Genomic DNA, 16,767 nt, shown 5'->3' with positions numbered 1-16,767 from the left:
CTATAAAATAACAGACCACAAAACTTAAAAAGTTGCAATTTTTGCAATATTTTGTCTAAAGAAATTGTGACTTTTTTCTAGACTTGCATGTCCCCTTTTTTTTGCAAACAAGTCATAATGATTGGACCCCTAACAGTCTAACACCCCAAAAACGTATGCACATGGCATGGTATGGTTGGGTATAAGTACAGACTATAAGGGCTGTGGGGTCAGTAGGCCAAATGGCTGGCAGCCTCGGTCAGACAGAAGTAGCTGAGCTGATCTAATCCATTGATTCCTACCAAAGTAACAAACGATGTATCAAATTGTACAATATTAATGATTGTATAATATAAAAAATTAGAAAGTTTTAATTTTAAAGCTGGGGTCAAAGATGGAAAAAGTTAACAAAACTGGCCCTATCTCTGATTCCGATATAGAGTGTATATAGGTGAACGTATAAGCCTCCGATCCCATATAGAAGTTGTCACATTGTTGAAACATTGTGTCATATTACTGAGGATACTTCCGTATTATTGTGCTGTATGGGGGCACCGCATGGCATCATGTGAAGTACCTGCGGCCCTACAGGGACCGTGTACGCCTCTCTGCAGACTCCATGTACCCCGCCATGTGACCGAGCCCTTAGTACATAATGTCTTGGAGTAATTGCGAGCTCCACAAGTGTTTCGTGTGACTGTATAAGAGAGATTGATAGCGCTAATGAAAGCGCTCTAACCTTAAAGTTCAGCAATCAGGAAGGCTTAATAGAGCCCATAGGAGCTCGGCATGACTGCCACTTATCTCCACCCAGGTAAATGATGTTTTTGCATACTAAATATATGACTATAATAAAATGACTTCCAGTGCAATGAACATCAGGAATCCGTCGCTTTGGAATCTTTTCTGTCCTTTTAGTTTCAGGCGAACAAATTCATTATCAATTCCCCTCTATAAACATCACAAAACCTCACGGCGGGCGAAGGATTGGGAACCACAGAGCAAAAGAGACAGATTGGTGGAGAGCTCCAAGGTAATACATGGAAGGGGCGTATCGGTCACCAGATAGAAATTGTCATGACCTGACGGCCCAGAGATCTAAGGAATAGTCCATATACCTGGGACATCCACTATATCCAATGGACAATAAGGTGAGGTCTGTTCAGCACCAAAATCTGCCCCATTATATTCATTGGAAGGAAAAGACCAAAGCAAAGAGCTTATCAGCCGCAGAACCCGCAACACGAGATACCGTGCTGACTAGTCGCTGTGGAAAACTCAGGACTGGAAAGGAGAAAGGTATTTCAGGTGGAAGTGAACATGTGAACAGGCCCTAACACTATAACACGCTCTGCCACCTGATGTTGTGATGGATTCAGTACAAGGCAAAGGTACAGAGCTAGACTGGTCCATGGGACGTACATCATGGCTGCCATATCTAAGGTCAAGAAGGAAGTTCTTCCCCAAACATTAGGACAGGGGGTTTGGTCTGGGGGGAAAGGGGGGGGAGGGCATTCTCCTTATTTTGGATTAACACTACAGGGTGGAAGGTTCAGCAAAATAGACTAAACTGTGCTACATGTTACATTATTATATGTGTTACTATGTTTATTACTATGTAAGTTACTATGTTATTATGTATGTTACAATGTTACTAAGTTTGTCACTATGTATGTTACAATGATGCTGTGTATGCTACAATATTACTATGTACTGTATGTTACTATTTATGTTATTATGTATGTTACAATGTTACTATTTATGTTACTATGTATGTTACAATGTTACTGTGTATGTTACAATATTACCATGTACTGTATGTTACTATGTATGTTACTATGTATGTTGTTACATTGTTACTACGTATGTTACCTTGTATTGTTTGCTCTTGTTTTGGAAGTTCTCTGGAATTCGACGTGATGAAAACCATAGAAGACCATCAAGAATCATAAAGGATAGACATTGTCAGGCATCACATTGTGTTTAAGGTTTTCCTACAGTATAAAGCATACCTCTGATGTAACGCTGTATACAGGGCCCTGTGTCTCCTATAACAATGTCTACCCTACAGAATACCTGCCCAAAGGATGACAAGAAAGACTCGGAGTGATTGGAGCCCCATTGGATATATTTTCCATTTATGCCAAGAGTATTCCTGGTATATTCAGGAAACAAAGTTCTCTAACAGGATACGGACAGAGCCCAACAAGAAAGAAGTCAGGCCGTGTGTCATTAACCCTTGCACTCACTGGAAAATGAGAAGTGGAGTCGTCTAACAAATGGTTAATATAGTAAACAATGGGCAGAATTCGGGATCTTCAGGCCTCATCCCTCTTTTACTACATTGACTGCAAGTTACTATAGATTATAATAATACCCAACCAATAACAGGTCCAGCCATATGAGCCACTGAAGCTGAACGCCAAGGGTTAACCACGTCTGCTATCAGTCACCACACCCGAGGGCTTGTGCAATATACTTCGAGGTTCTTCTGAGCTGACTTAAAGACATAACACTCCTCGGGGCATCGCACATCACACATCACATGTCACACATCACATGTCACACATCACACGTCACACGTCACACGTCAGACATCACACAACACACGTCAGACATCACATGTCACACGTCCGACATCACACATCACATGTCAGACATCACACAACACACGTCAGACATCACACGTCACACGTCCGACATCACACATCACATGTCAGACATCACACAACACACGTCAGACATCACACAACACACGTCAGACATCACACGTCACACGTCACACATCCGACATCACACATCACACGTCACATAGGCCTCTTACAAAGAGACATTTCATGGGTTACACCAGGATGGAGATAAATATCTCATATGTAATACTAATATTATGAAGCTTAGATATAAGGGCAGTGCTCAGACGAGGCCTCGGACAGACCTCGGAGCGCTCAGTACTCGGAGGATCGCCGACCCCACAACACAGTTTCTGGTTTTCTTGCTAGTTGTTACTCCGGCAGGCTCCGGGGACTTCTCCAGGACTTTTGTCCTTTCCTTTGTGTATTATAATATTCTCTACTAACTAAAATATAACAACAATGTATCAACTATATATCATAATAATATTAGTGATAGAAGAGCGAAGAGGCCGAGGTTATAGTGTAACGTGTATGTAGGATACTGTATACTGCTTATAGCACCATATATACTGAATACTGCTTATACCATATATATACTGTATACTGCTTATACCATATATACTGTATACTGCTTATACCATATATACTGTATACTGCTTATAGCACCGAATATACTGTATACTGCTTATAGCACCGAATATACTGTATACTGATAATAACACCATATATACTGTATACTGCTTATAACACCATATATACTGTATACTGCTTATAGCACCATATATACTGTATACTGCTTATACCATATATACTGTATACTGCTTATAGCACCGAATATACTGTATACTGCTTATAGCACCGAATATACTGTATACTGATAATAACACCATATATACTGTATACTGCTTATAACACCATATATACTGTATACTGATAATAACACCATATATACTGTATACTGCTTATAGCACCATATATACTGTATACTGCTTATAGCACCATATATACTGTATACTGCTTATACCATATATACTGTATACTGCTTATATCATATATACTGTATACTGCTTATAACACCAAATATACTGTATACTGCTTATACCATATATACTGTATACTGCTTATAGCACCATATATACTGTATACTGATAATAACACCATATATACTGTATACTGCTTATACAATATATACTGTATACTGCTTATAACACCATATATACTGTATATAGCTGTATGTACTCTGTATACTGCTTATAATAACATAGATACTGGGTACTGGATACTACTTATAATACCAAATATACTGTATACTAATTATAATATCATAAATACTGCATACTGTATACTGCTTATAGCATATATACTGTACATGATTAATGCTATATACTGTATACTGTATATAATGCAATATATAATGCATATAACTTATAACACCATTTAGACTTCATGCTGTATATTGCTTATAGTGTCATATATACTGTATACTGCTTATATGACCCTGTGTACTAATAAAGACCATATATTATATAATATATAGATACAAATTCAACACTTGGTTGTTTCAGGAGAGATAGATAGAAGATAGATAGATAGATAGATAGATAGATAGATAGATAGATAAATAGATAGGAGATAGATAGATAGAAGATAGATAGATAGATAGATAGATAGATAGATAGATAGATAAATAGATAGGAGATAGATAGATAGATAGATAGATAGATAGATAGATGATTGATAGATAGATAGATAGATAGATAGATAGATAGATAGATAGATAGGAGATAGATAGATAGATAGATAGATAGATAGATAGATGATAGATAGATAGATAGATAGATAGATGATAAATAGATAGATAGATAAATAGATAGATAGATAGATAGATAGATAGATAGATAGATAGGAGATAGATAGATAGATAGATAGATAGATAGATAGGAGATAGATAGATAGATAGATAGATAGATAGATGATAGATAGATAGATAGATAGATAGATAGGAGATAGATGGATAGATAGATAGATAGATAGATAGATAGATAGATAGATAGATAGATAGGAGAGAGATAGATAGATAGATAGGAGATAGATAGATAGATAGATAGATAGATAGATAGATAGATGGATAGATGGATGGATGGATGGATGGATGGATGGATGGATGGATGGATGGATAGATAGATAGATAGATAGATAGATAGATAGATAGATAGATAGATAGATAGATAGATAGATAGATAGGAGATAGATAGATAGATAGATAAATAGGAGATAGACAGATAGATAGATAGATAGATAGATAGATAGATAGATAGATAGATAGATAAAAGATAGATAGGAGATAGATAGATAGATAGATAGATAGATAGATAGATAGATAGATAGATAGATAGGAGGTCTTTGGGGAGTTTCTTTGTACCCCTAGCACTATATACAATACACCGGCCATTTGTTCCTCTCCCCGATCACTTTTTGTATTCCCTATTACTTTGATCTTCCCAATTTGGCCAATTTTTTGTAAATCTGCTATAAAATGGTTCCAATGTGAATGATTTCTATTCCAGGCGATAGATCTGCCTGTGTGTACAGCGGTGTATATGTGATTTGTATTACAGCTTTTTCCTCTATGCACATTATACTGTAATGTATGTTATGAATAATTTACCTTGGTAGATCTATAGATAGAAATATATACTGAAACACGCGGCTGACATAACTTTTTGGCTGACGTTCAAGCTTCAGACACCATCAGCTATATCCATCTAGTAAACACAATCCTGTATAAGAGAGCGTATATATATATATATATATATATATATATATATATATATATATATATATATACATTATTATAGGTAGAGCCTTTGCTATAGGTCCATCTGGGCCTGGGTTATCCCATGTATAATGGTGCATAAGTTCCTATACTGAATACACAGGGTATAGAAGACAGATATAGATAGACAGAGGATCTTATCTATATACTCATCCCTGGCACAAAGGGAATGCTATGTGCAATAGCCATTCAGTAGTAAGCCATGTTCCTTATGTTGCACATACTGTCGCTTTTCCCTATCTTGTATGAATGATCACATTGCCATCTGGGCAGGATAGAGTTAACACTATGAGCTCTGCAATAGTCATAAGACTTACCGGTACCACTCCAGCCCCTTCTCATAGTTCCTATCAAAGAAATGAGGCTCTACGCCAACCGCCCTGACATCAGGATGGGCTCGTAAAGCTTCCAGCAATGCACGGGTGCCCCCTTTTTTCACCCCAATAATAATGGCTTGGGGTAGCTTTTTGTCTCCATACTCTATAGTGCTGTTCACAGACAGTCGCCGACTAAGCTCGTCCTCGGTGGTGCTGGATTCCTGAGTTTCTCTCTCTAAATACCCAGTGTGAGATTCTGGGATCATTTCTGTGGCCGCTAAAGGAGTGCTATCCCAGGTAGAGATCCCCTTAAAGGGTGTATGCATGTCATCCCCTGTATAATCCGAGGGTCTGGTGATCTTTTCCCGACTAGATATTCGAGGCTGGGTATCTCTAGTCGTGTAGGTAGGGTGATTACTTTTATGAATTGGAGCAGTGTCAGCAGCACTGAAGTCATCCAGTCTGGGAGACACGCTGGGGAGAGCTGTGCTGTCAGTGCTGAGGCTGAAGCTTTGCTGGTACGATTCCTTAGTCACCTTAGCTGATCCCTGGAGTGAAATGTCATTGTCTTGGTCATGGGAAAGCTGGATCTTCTGTGCAGTGTGGATGGAGTTGAATCCTGGTGCTGAGGAAATAATGGTTGAGCTGTCCAAGGTGCTGAAACCCTGGGAAGGGGCCAAAACTGGAGAGTTGTCCAAGGTGCTAAAATCCTGGGAAGTGGCTAAAACTGGAGACCTGTCCAAGGTGCTGAAATCCTGGGAAGGGGCTAAAACTGGAGACCTCTCCAAGGTGCTGAAACCCTGAGAAGAGTCCACAGTGCTGAAACCCTGTGCAGTCAATATAGCAGCTCTGTGCAAGGTGCTGAAGCCTGGTCCTGTCTCTATAGGAGCCCTGTCTAAGGTGCTGAAGCCCTGAGAAGTGTCCACAGTGCTGAAACCCTCTGCGGCCACAACAGGAGCCCTGTCCAAGGTTCTGAAAGGCTGGAGAGAGTCCAAAGAGTCCACAGTCCTGAAGCTCTGTGCTGCCACAATAGGATCTCTGACCAAGGTGCTAACCCTCTGAGCTTCCTCGATGGGAGCCTTTTTCAAGGTGCTGAACTCCTGGGAGCTTAGGATGGGTGTACTGTCCAAGGTGCTGACACTGACAGCTGTGGAGGGAACCTGGGAAAGATCTCGAGGACTTTTCCTTGACACTGTGGAGTCTGCAGGGGATTTATGTTTTTGGACCTCCAATGAGCCAGGTCTCTTAGTGGCAGGGTGCACTGGAGTGCTGCTCCTCACACTAGGCCACCCAGGTTGTAGCACAGTAGTCAGGGTCCTGATCCTGCTGAAACTTGCAGAAGATGCCGGCTGTGAGGGCTCAGGATTGCTAAATTCCACCACAGCCAGGGGGGCTCTGATGTCTCCAGAGGACTTCTTGTATTCCAGATCAGCCTTCAGGGCAATGTTCCCATTCCTGTGGATACTGCTGCCAGTGCTAGATGGTACAGAGGAGTCCAGGCTACTTGTGCTGGTCACTGGCCGGCTCTTGTTACTTCTCCTCCTTTCGGGGGGTCCAGTCCCTGGAATAGATAGATCTGGATTGCTGGTGTCTGGCCTTAAAGAAGCAGTTCTGATAACATCCACTGGACTCAGCCCAGACTCTGCCTGCAAATAGATCCCAGCGTCCTGCAATGGGAACTGCAACGAGCTGTAGCAGCTGAGCAGGCTGTAGAACAGGTAAGTGACGGATAAGGACAGTGTGAACAGGAACACAAGTTTCCGGGGAGCCTTAATGGAGAACAGGGATGTACCTGGCCACCACGGGGCCATCGCTGATCGCCAGCCCCAGACCACAAGACATGGTTTCAGCCGAAATCGTGCATGGAGCCGCCTGCAGAAACAGCCCCTGGAAGAGGAGATGTCTTGGAGATCGGGGAGGATGGAGATGGCTGTCCAGATGTCAAGGAGCAAAAGAAACTTGGAGCAATTAGCGGTGAGAGCTGCAAGACTTCAGCGGATCTTATCCCCCCACCTCCAGGCACAAAGCTTCTTCACATGGCAGAGATCTCCCTGCAAGTGCCGAGGCTGCAGAAGGCAGAGGAGCAGAGACATCCCCGAGGTGTAGTGTGCACTGACTCCTATGGAGAGCCGGGCATTGCAGCAAACCCAGCCCGGAGATGGATGTCACCAAGCCTGTTGCAGAGACGCCACTAGTCTGAACAGCAGCAGCAACTTCAAGCCGAGGAAGAGGCGTCTGTAGGATCAGCTCAGATCTGCAGGAGGCAGCAAGTAAGCACCGCCTCATGCCTCAGAGTCTCGCCCACCTATGTGGAGAGGAGAGACCCCTCACCTGCCTCCTGCTACCTATAGCCTGCTATACATCTAATGGGGAGGGGGATACAGGCTGCACAGCTGCAATGTCACTAATATATACTATTGTACATACATTTATTACATAGATGTCATTATTATTACTATGAAGTCATTACTATTATATTATTACTGTATTAGCATTGCTTTTATATTATTATTATTATTATTATTATTATTATTATTATTATTATTATTATTATTATTATTATTATTTCTACTACTACCACTATTATCCTGATATCAATATTATTCCTATACTGGATCAGCATTATTATCACTATAGTAGTAGTATTATATTAACATTATTACTGCTACTATTATATTAGTAGTGATATAGTATTTGTATAATATAATAATTAGTATATTAGTGTTATTATTACAATAAGTATGTTTGCATATTGTTATTGTTATTATTATTATTATTATTATTATTATTATTATTATTATTATTATTATTTTATTATGATTGATATTGTTAATAATAATAATAATAATAATAATAATAATATGTATTGTTTGTTTTCACTATTTACTGTTGGGTTAGGTTGCTACCACTTTCATTACAGTCTGTTGCTCTGATCCTTCATAGCCCTGCCAGTCCCCCAGAGCCCATGATGTTGCCCAGGAGTCTGGAAGATGACTGAAGTGAACCATAAGGCAGCCCAGGAGAGGTAAGGGGTGGTGAGTATCAGTGTTTACTATGTCTCCATACCGCACCCCCACCAGCACCCCCTGGGCTTACGCTCCTCTGTTAGAGATCCCAGAGTATAATAATAGCACTTGAAGTTTGGACAGAACAAGTTCAGCCTAAAACAAACCTGGCAGCTAATCTTCACAAATATTTGTGAAACGAATCTCACGAGGTTGATGACCTGTCCTCAGCTTATATCATCAATAAAAGATCAGCTTTTTGACCCTGGTGCTCATACAAGTTCTGTGACCCCTTCACTGTTTGCATTGCGCACCATTTGTTTCATAACAACCATGCAATGTAATTAATTACAGTTTTTGTCTCATTCACTTCCATGGCACAAGGCTGTAATATTATCACACGACGCCCTATAAAACAGACAGTGTGTGCCATAATCAGTAAAGGGGTCACGGCATTCACACGAACGCGACCATCAGCAAGGGTCCCAGGTGCTAGGCTCTAGACAAAAGATCCAGACAACCCCTTTGACTGATTTAAACTCTTTTTGCAACCTTATCTAACAAAGGGTAAGGCTTATTGGTAAATGGGAAGAGCTTGTTGACAGGAGGCTGAGAGCCCAGAATTTCAAAGAAACATTAAAATGTTGGCAAACTTCTTTGTTGCAAATTAAGGCAAGTAATAGGTTGTGCAAATACAGAAGAGACAGTCTAAAGATATGCTAGCTTTATCATTCAGCCTTAGACACGTGCGCACTATATAAGACTGTCTAGTCTGAGTGTTCAGTATCTTATGTATAGACAACAGTAGTAAATCCGCCCCGGGGTCTCTGCGGGGTAATTCATCACATTGTCAGCACTGTGTATAGTACATTTACATGGCTACAGGTTATTTCATCTATGACTCAGCAAGTACTAGCCACATATGTACAGTCCTATGAAAAAGTTTGGGCACCCCTATTAATCTTAATCATTTTTAGTTCTAAATATTTTGGTGTTTGCAGCAGCCATTTCAGTTTGATATATCTAATAACTGATGGACACAGTAATATTTCAGGATTGAAATGAGGTTTATTGTACTAACAGAAAATGCGCAATATGCATTAAACCAAAATTTGACCGGTGCAAAAATATGGGCACCTCAACAGAAAAGTGACATTAATATTTAGTAGATCCTCCTTTTGCAGAGATAACAGCCTCTAGTCGCTTCCTGTAGCTTTTAATCAGTTCCTGGATCCTGGATGAAGGTATTTTGGACCATTTCTTTCTACAAAACAATTCAAGTTCAGTTAAGTTTGATGGTCGCTGAGCATGGACAGCCCGCTCTCAAATGATCTGAAAACAAAGATTGTTCAACATAGTTGTTCAGGGGAAGGATACAAAACGTTGTCTCAGAGATTTAACCTGTCAGTTTCCACTGTGAGGAACATAGTAAGGAAATGGAAGACCACAGGGACAGTTCTTGTTAAGCCCAGAAGTGGCAGGCCAAGAAAAATATCAGAAAGGCAGAGAAGAAGAATGGTGAGAACAGTCAAGGACAATCCACAGACACCTCCAAAGAGCTGCAGCATCATCTTGCTGCAGATGGTGTCACTGTGCATCGGTCAACTATACAGCGCACTTTGCACAAATAGAAGCTGTATGGGAGAGTGATGAGAAAGAAGCCGTTTCTGCAAGCATGCCACAAATAGAGTTGCCTGAGGTATGAAAAAGCACATTTGGACAAGGCAGCTTCATTTTGGAAACAAAAATTGAGTTGTTTGGTTATAAAAAAAAAGGCGTTATGCATGGCGTCCAAAAAGAAACAGCATTCCAAGAAAAACACATGCTACCCACTGTAAAATTTGGTGGAGGTTCCATCATGCTTTGGGGCTGTGTGGCCAATGCCGGCATCGGGAATCTTGTTAAAGTTGAGGGTCGCATGGATTCCACTCAGTATCAGCAGATTCTTGAGAATAATGTTCAAGAATCAGTGACGAAGTTGAAGTTACGCCGGGGATGGATATTTCAGCAAGACAATGATCCAAAACACCGCTCCAAATCCTCAGGCATTCATGCAGAGGAACAATTACAATGTTCTGGAATGGCCATCCCAGTCCCCAGACCTGAATATCATTGAACATCTGTGGGATGATTTGAAGCGGGCTGTCCATGCTCGGCGACCATCTAACTTAACTGAACTTGAATTGTTTGTCCAAAATACCTTTATCCAGGATCCAGGAACTGATTAAAAGCTACAGGAAGCGACTAGAGGCTGTTATCTTTGCAAAAGGAGGATCTACTAAATATTAATGTCACTTTTCTGTTGAGGTGCCCATATTTTTGCACCGGTCAAATTTTGGTTTAATGCATATTGCGCATTTTCTGTTAGTACAATAAACCTCATTTCAATCCTGAAATATTACTGTGTCCATCAGTTATTAGATATATCAAACTGAAATGGCTGCTGCAAACACCAAAATATTTAGAACTAAAAATGATTAAGATTAATAGGGGTGCCCAAACTTTTTCATAGGACTGTAATACCGAGAGCCAGACTCAGCAAGCACTGGCCACATATGTAATACCGAGAGCCAGACTCAGCAAGTACTGGCCACGTATGTAATACAGAGAGCCGGACCTAGTGATTACTGGCCACGTATGTAATACAGAGTGCCGGACTCAGCAAGTACTGGCCACGTATGTAATACAGAGTGCCGGACTCAGCAAGTACTGGCCACGTATGTAATACCGAGAGCTGGACTCAGCAAGCACTGGCCACATATCTGATACAGAGAGCCGGACCCAGCAAGTACTGGCCACATATGTAATACAAAGAGCCAGACACAGTGAGTACTGGCCACGGATGTAATAAAGAGAGCTGGACTCAGCAAGTACTAGCCACATATGTAATACAGAGAGCCAGACTCAACAAGTACTGGCCATGTATGTAATACCGAGAGCTGGACCCAGTGAGTACTGGCCACGTATGTAATACAGAGTGCCGGACTCAGCAAGTACTAGCCACGTATGTAATACCAAGAGCCGAACTCAACAAGTACTGGCCACGTATGTAATACAGAGTGCCGGACTCAGCAAGTACTGGCCACATATGTAATACAGAGTGCCGGACTCAGCAAATACTGGCCATGTATGTAATACCGAGAGCCGGAATCAGCAAGTCCTGGCCATGTATGTGATGCAGAGAGCCGGACACAACAAGTACTGGCCACGTATGTAATACAGAGAGCTGGACTCAGCAAATACTGGCCACATATGCAATACAAAGAGCCGGACTCAGTGAGTACTGGCCATGTATGTAATACCGAGAGCCGGAATCAGCAAGTAATAGCCACATATGTAATACAGAGAGCCGGACTCAGCAAGTACTAGCCACGTATGTAATACAGAGAGCCGGACTCAGTGAGTACTAGCCACGTATGTAATACAGAGTGCCAGACTCAGCGAGTACTAGCCATGTATGTAATACACGGAGCCGGACCCAGAAAGTACTGGCCACATATGTAATACAGAGAGCCGGACTCAGTGATTACTGGCCACATATGTAATACAGAGAGCCGGACTCAGCGAGCACTGGTCATGTTATCCTTCTCTCTGTAATAGGGGGGCATTGAGTGTGCTGACCAAACTGGACCCGGGATCCCGGGATCTCCTCTGTATGGCTGTTTTGTTGGGTACAATGTTGCTACTAGATCCCTTTTCTCAGCTGTGATCGGTTTATCTGTCGGGCGATCAGATGTTCAGTTCTCTCTTACCCTGATATTATGAGTTAGCTGAGGCTTTCGTATTAGATCTATTCAGCAATGTAACACGGATCTGTGTATTGTTCTCCTGCCTGGATCTCCTGTACTGTCTATTATCTGGACATTCGGAGCTTTATCTCTGTGGTTGTTTCTATGGCGCTTTTTATTCTAGTCATTGTTATTTTTACAAATGTAATGAATTTTGCATATCCGTACACACACATTAACTTCTGTGACCCCTCATGGGCGTTCAGCAAACACCGACACAGGAATTAGAAATTCTCTCATTTAGATCATTTTTATTCTTCACTTTATTTTGATGCCTTTTTATAGCTGTTTATATACAGTGAGACCTCCAAAAGACTAGAAGACCCCCCCATTAGACAGACCACATCTTCTAGGACAGGTTTCCATACTAACTGTCTTCTTTGAGAAGACCACCTCTCTATAAGACTACCTGTCTAGAGTACTACCTCTCTAGAAAACCACCTGTGTAGCAGACCACCTCTCTGAAAGGCCACCCCCTATAAGACCACCATTCTAGAAGACCACCTGTCTAGAGGACCAGCTCCCTAGAAAACAACCTCTCTAGAACACCAATTCCGTAGATGACCACCGCCCTAGAAAAACACCTCTCTTGAAGACCACCACCCTAGAAGACACCCCCCAGAAAATCACCTGTCTAGAGGACCACCACCCTAGAAGACCACCTGTCTAGCAGACCACCTCTCTGAAAGACCACCCCCCTATAAGACCACCACTCTAGAAGACCACCTGTCTAGATGACCATCTCCCTAGAAGAACACCTCTCTAGAACACCACCTCTCTGGAAGACCACCACCCTAGCAGACACCCCACCCCCAGAAAATCACCTGTCTAGAGGACCACCACCCTAGAAGACACCCCCCAGAAAATCACGTGTCTGGAGGACCACCACCCTAGAAGACACCCCCCAGAAAATCACGTGTCTGGAGGACCACCACCCTAGAAGACACCCCCCAGAAAATCACCTGTAAAAAAGACCACCACCCTAGAAGACCATTTTGGAATGCAATTCTTTAATTGCAATTTTTCTCAAAGAGGTTTCATTATATTCTCAGTATATTCTCAGCATGTTCTTATTATTAGTAGCATGTCTTATCTTTATGTACTCCTTGTTTTATGGATATTTTTGTGTATTATCTGATGGAGGTAATGCAGTGATGTGACCCAAAATATGTATATCCAAAGGCACAAGTACCATTCTATAATAAGTCATGCTGCAGTGTGTGGTGAGAGGTTTCCACAAGTGGCATGTAACCGTATCCACAAGACAGGAGGAAAAGTCATTGCTGGTGGTCCGACCACTGGGGCCCCCACCGATCAGGATAAGGAGTGCCTAATGGGAATAGAGCAGTTGTGAGCATGCTCGGCCACTGACTTAGGTGACTTTTGATCTCTGTTGTCCCCATAGAAGTGAATGGAGCGATTAGGCACTTGGGATCTCTCCTTCTCCTGATCTGTGCGGGTCCCATTGGACAGACCTCCACACATCCTGTCAATGTGTCATTAGTAGGAATACCCCTTTAAATGGAGTCACTAGAATCATATCAGTCCAGTCCCATAGATAGGGAAGGGTTGCCGGAATCAAACAGTGTTGTCACTTACTTATTTGGAGCAATGGCAGAACCCTCGTTGCTCCTAAGACTTCTCCATGACAGCGATAGCTTGACAGTGGAGACATTGGGAGAAGACCATTTGGTTCAGGTGCCCCTGACCTGTCTGTGGGGCTGAGCTGCTATACTGGGTTCAGACGTACTCCCTATAAACAAGACTAAATCTCTGAAGATATTTTGCCTGTAAAGAGGATTTTTCACCGTTCCAGTTCCCTCCGTCTTTCTCGACCACATTTTTTCTTTTGTGCCGTGAAGCTTTGCCAAATAAAGAGATAATTCCACATTTGTGACTCTATTGTGTCTTCACTTGTTTAGCTGGAAATTACATATTGCATTTTATAACCCAGATAGGAATATGAAGCGTTAGGAAAGGAAATTGTATTAGCCATATAGATGCCATGCAATGTTGTCTCTGAGATTTACTGTTTATTCTTCCCTCTACAAACACACGGATTATGGCCTGTTTAGGGATCTGTGCATTGAGCAGAAACACTAGGAAAATTGCTCTCGGATCACCTTGTTTGCTGAAAGTCTGCTCGGAGGAGCCTTGTCCTTGTCTACAGGCCATGCAACAAACGCTGGATGCCAAATACATTGCAAAATTCCTGACGCTAGAAACTCTCTCATTGCACGACATGCAAATATCACAAGGATTTTCTAAGGATTTCACTTTCTTTAAAACATTTCCTTGTACCAATGAGGTCTGCAATGTGTCTTGTTTTATATGAACCTATCATATATTTACATACAGTTTAGCCTGTTTAATACTGGATTCTGGACCCCAATCTATTACACCAAGCAGACAGTGACTACTCTCTAGCACTGGAGGACCCACAATATCCACATATTATGCAGATGGTTCATTGATGACTAAGGGCTGTGCAATACTTCATTTGTCCTGTGGTGGTGCTGCAGGGGAACTAAACCCTTGTTCCCAGGCTCCCTGCAGATTACAGCAGCAGCAGATTACAGCAGCCACAGATTACAGCAGCAGCAGCAGATTACAGCAGAAACTATGCAGCACCTTGAGATCTGCTTTCAGTAAAACAATATTGCCCAAACTGAGGGATTGGTGCCATTTGTTCCACTAATGGTGAGAAAATCCTATAGAACGAGCCCTTGAGCACCATAAAATGGATTTATCCAAATATTTCTTGGATCGCTTTTATTTACTCTTAGTCGTTAAGGTAGATGATAGCGTTATGGCTGCATATCGCCGCCACTAGTGGGAGCTTGGTACATCAGTATTGATTCTTGATTCAATGCAGTGAGCTCCCCCTAGTGGCGCCATCCTTGCAGCCAGGACAGAAATTTCTTTATTGTTTCCCATTGTACAAAGCCTTAAAGGGGATGTCCCATTAGAGAAACGTATCCCCCATCCACAGGGTAGGAGATAAGTGTCAGATCACTGGGGGCCAGACTGCTGGGTTCCTGGTGATCAGGAGAACGGGCTCTGAAATGTTCCTGATGAATGGAGCTCCAGTGCATTTGTATGACGAGACCTACATTTACATGGGGCTGCAGGAGATTGCAGACCTGGTGGTCCCATAGTAGTGAATGGAGAGCTGGCACTCATTTCATCCCCTGTTCTCCAGATTATTGGGGATCTCAGAAGTTGATCACCATCGATCTGTTACTTATGTCTATAATGGCCCTTTAAACAATGTTTCCTTTTACTTCCTCTTTCACCTTATTTCTAATCTTCAATGCCCAGTCTCCACCTCCGGACCCCATATATGGGCTAATTTCTTGCCCAATTTTGGAGGCAGCCATGTTTTCCTCCTATGTGCATTTCCATTACTTCCTCCTATGGCGGTGTTATCTGCCGGTGCACATTGTTTCGTTAGGCCGGGGTCCTCCTCCGTTTATCTCGCACTCTCTCTGCAGACTCCGCCACAAGAAACCCTCCTGGCCTTTCTATTGCTTGTGTCATTAAGTCAACCTGTTTACTATGCCAGTCTGCACAGCGACTTAGATACGTGGTGAATAGAGATGAGCAGAATGTTCCAGCAGACTCATGGTTAATGCAAAATCTGGAGCATTGGTGCGGCTTAGTAGAAGGTGAACCAACCTGTCCAAATATCATGAATTATATGGTGCATGGCACTTAGCACGAGGAGCATTTGCAGCTTTGAGGCCATGCTGGACATGAATGGCAGAGTCTGGTGAGAACTACAAGTCACAGCAGGGAGCTAGTGGCAAGTGATGGAGTGTTTGGTAACAGACACAAAACTACCATCTGTATCACACAAGGGCAGTCATTTGCAAGCATGTGACATTTGTTATGGCACCAATTAACCCCTGAGGGCATGTACAGTGCTGGCACTATGTAGTATAATCTATGGCATGGGATGGCGAGTACAGGAGCTGCGCCCGCACCATCTGCACCTGGTGGGGGTTGTATATTATAGTAGACTCTGCTGCAACAGCTGACATTGGAGATCACACTCAGTCTAGACATTTAAAGGGATTGTCCTGGGTAAAAAGAAGGGATAGATAGATAGATAGATAGATAGATAGATAGATAGATAGATAGATAGATAGAATCTCATTCCTCCCACATAAAATACTAAAAGCAAAAATAAATGAGTCCTTGTTGTTC

The 16,767-nt window shown here is 42.1% G+C and overlaps 1 protein-coding gene across 1 annotated transcript in view; it reads right to left on the bottom strand.

Annotated features, from left to right (window-relative positions):
• Positions 1–7,954, bottom strand: part of LOC142216170 (uncharacterized) — a 138,340-nt gene extending 130,386 nt beyond the window's left edge. Inside the window, exon 1 of the mRNA XM_075283778.1 lies at positions 5,766–7,954. Coding sequence (XP_075139879.1) covers positions 5,766–7,576 — 1,811 coding nt within the window. The 5' untranslated portion in view covers positions 7,577–7,954. The remainder of the gene's footprint in view (positions 1–5,765) is intronic.
• Between the last annotated feature and the right edge of the window lie 8,813 nt (positions 7,955–16,767).

The sequence above is a fragment of the Leptodactylus fuscus genome, chromosome 8 (assembly GCF_031893055.1).
Source record: "Leptodactylus fuscus isolate aLepFus1 chromosome 8, aLepFus1.hap2, whole genome shotgun sequence".
In the NCBI taxonomy this organism is placed as follows: Eukaryota; Metazoa; Chordata; class Amphibia; order Anura; family Leptodactylidae; genus Leptodactylus; species Leptodactylus fuscus.
Note: the sequence above shows the minus strand (reverse complement) of the source record. Positions and strands in the feature narration are given on the sequence as shown.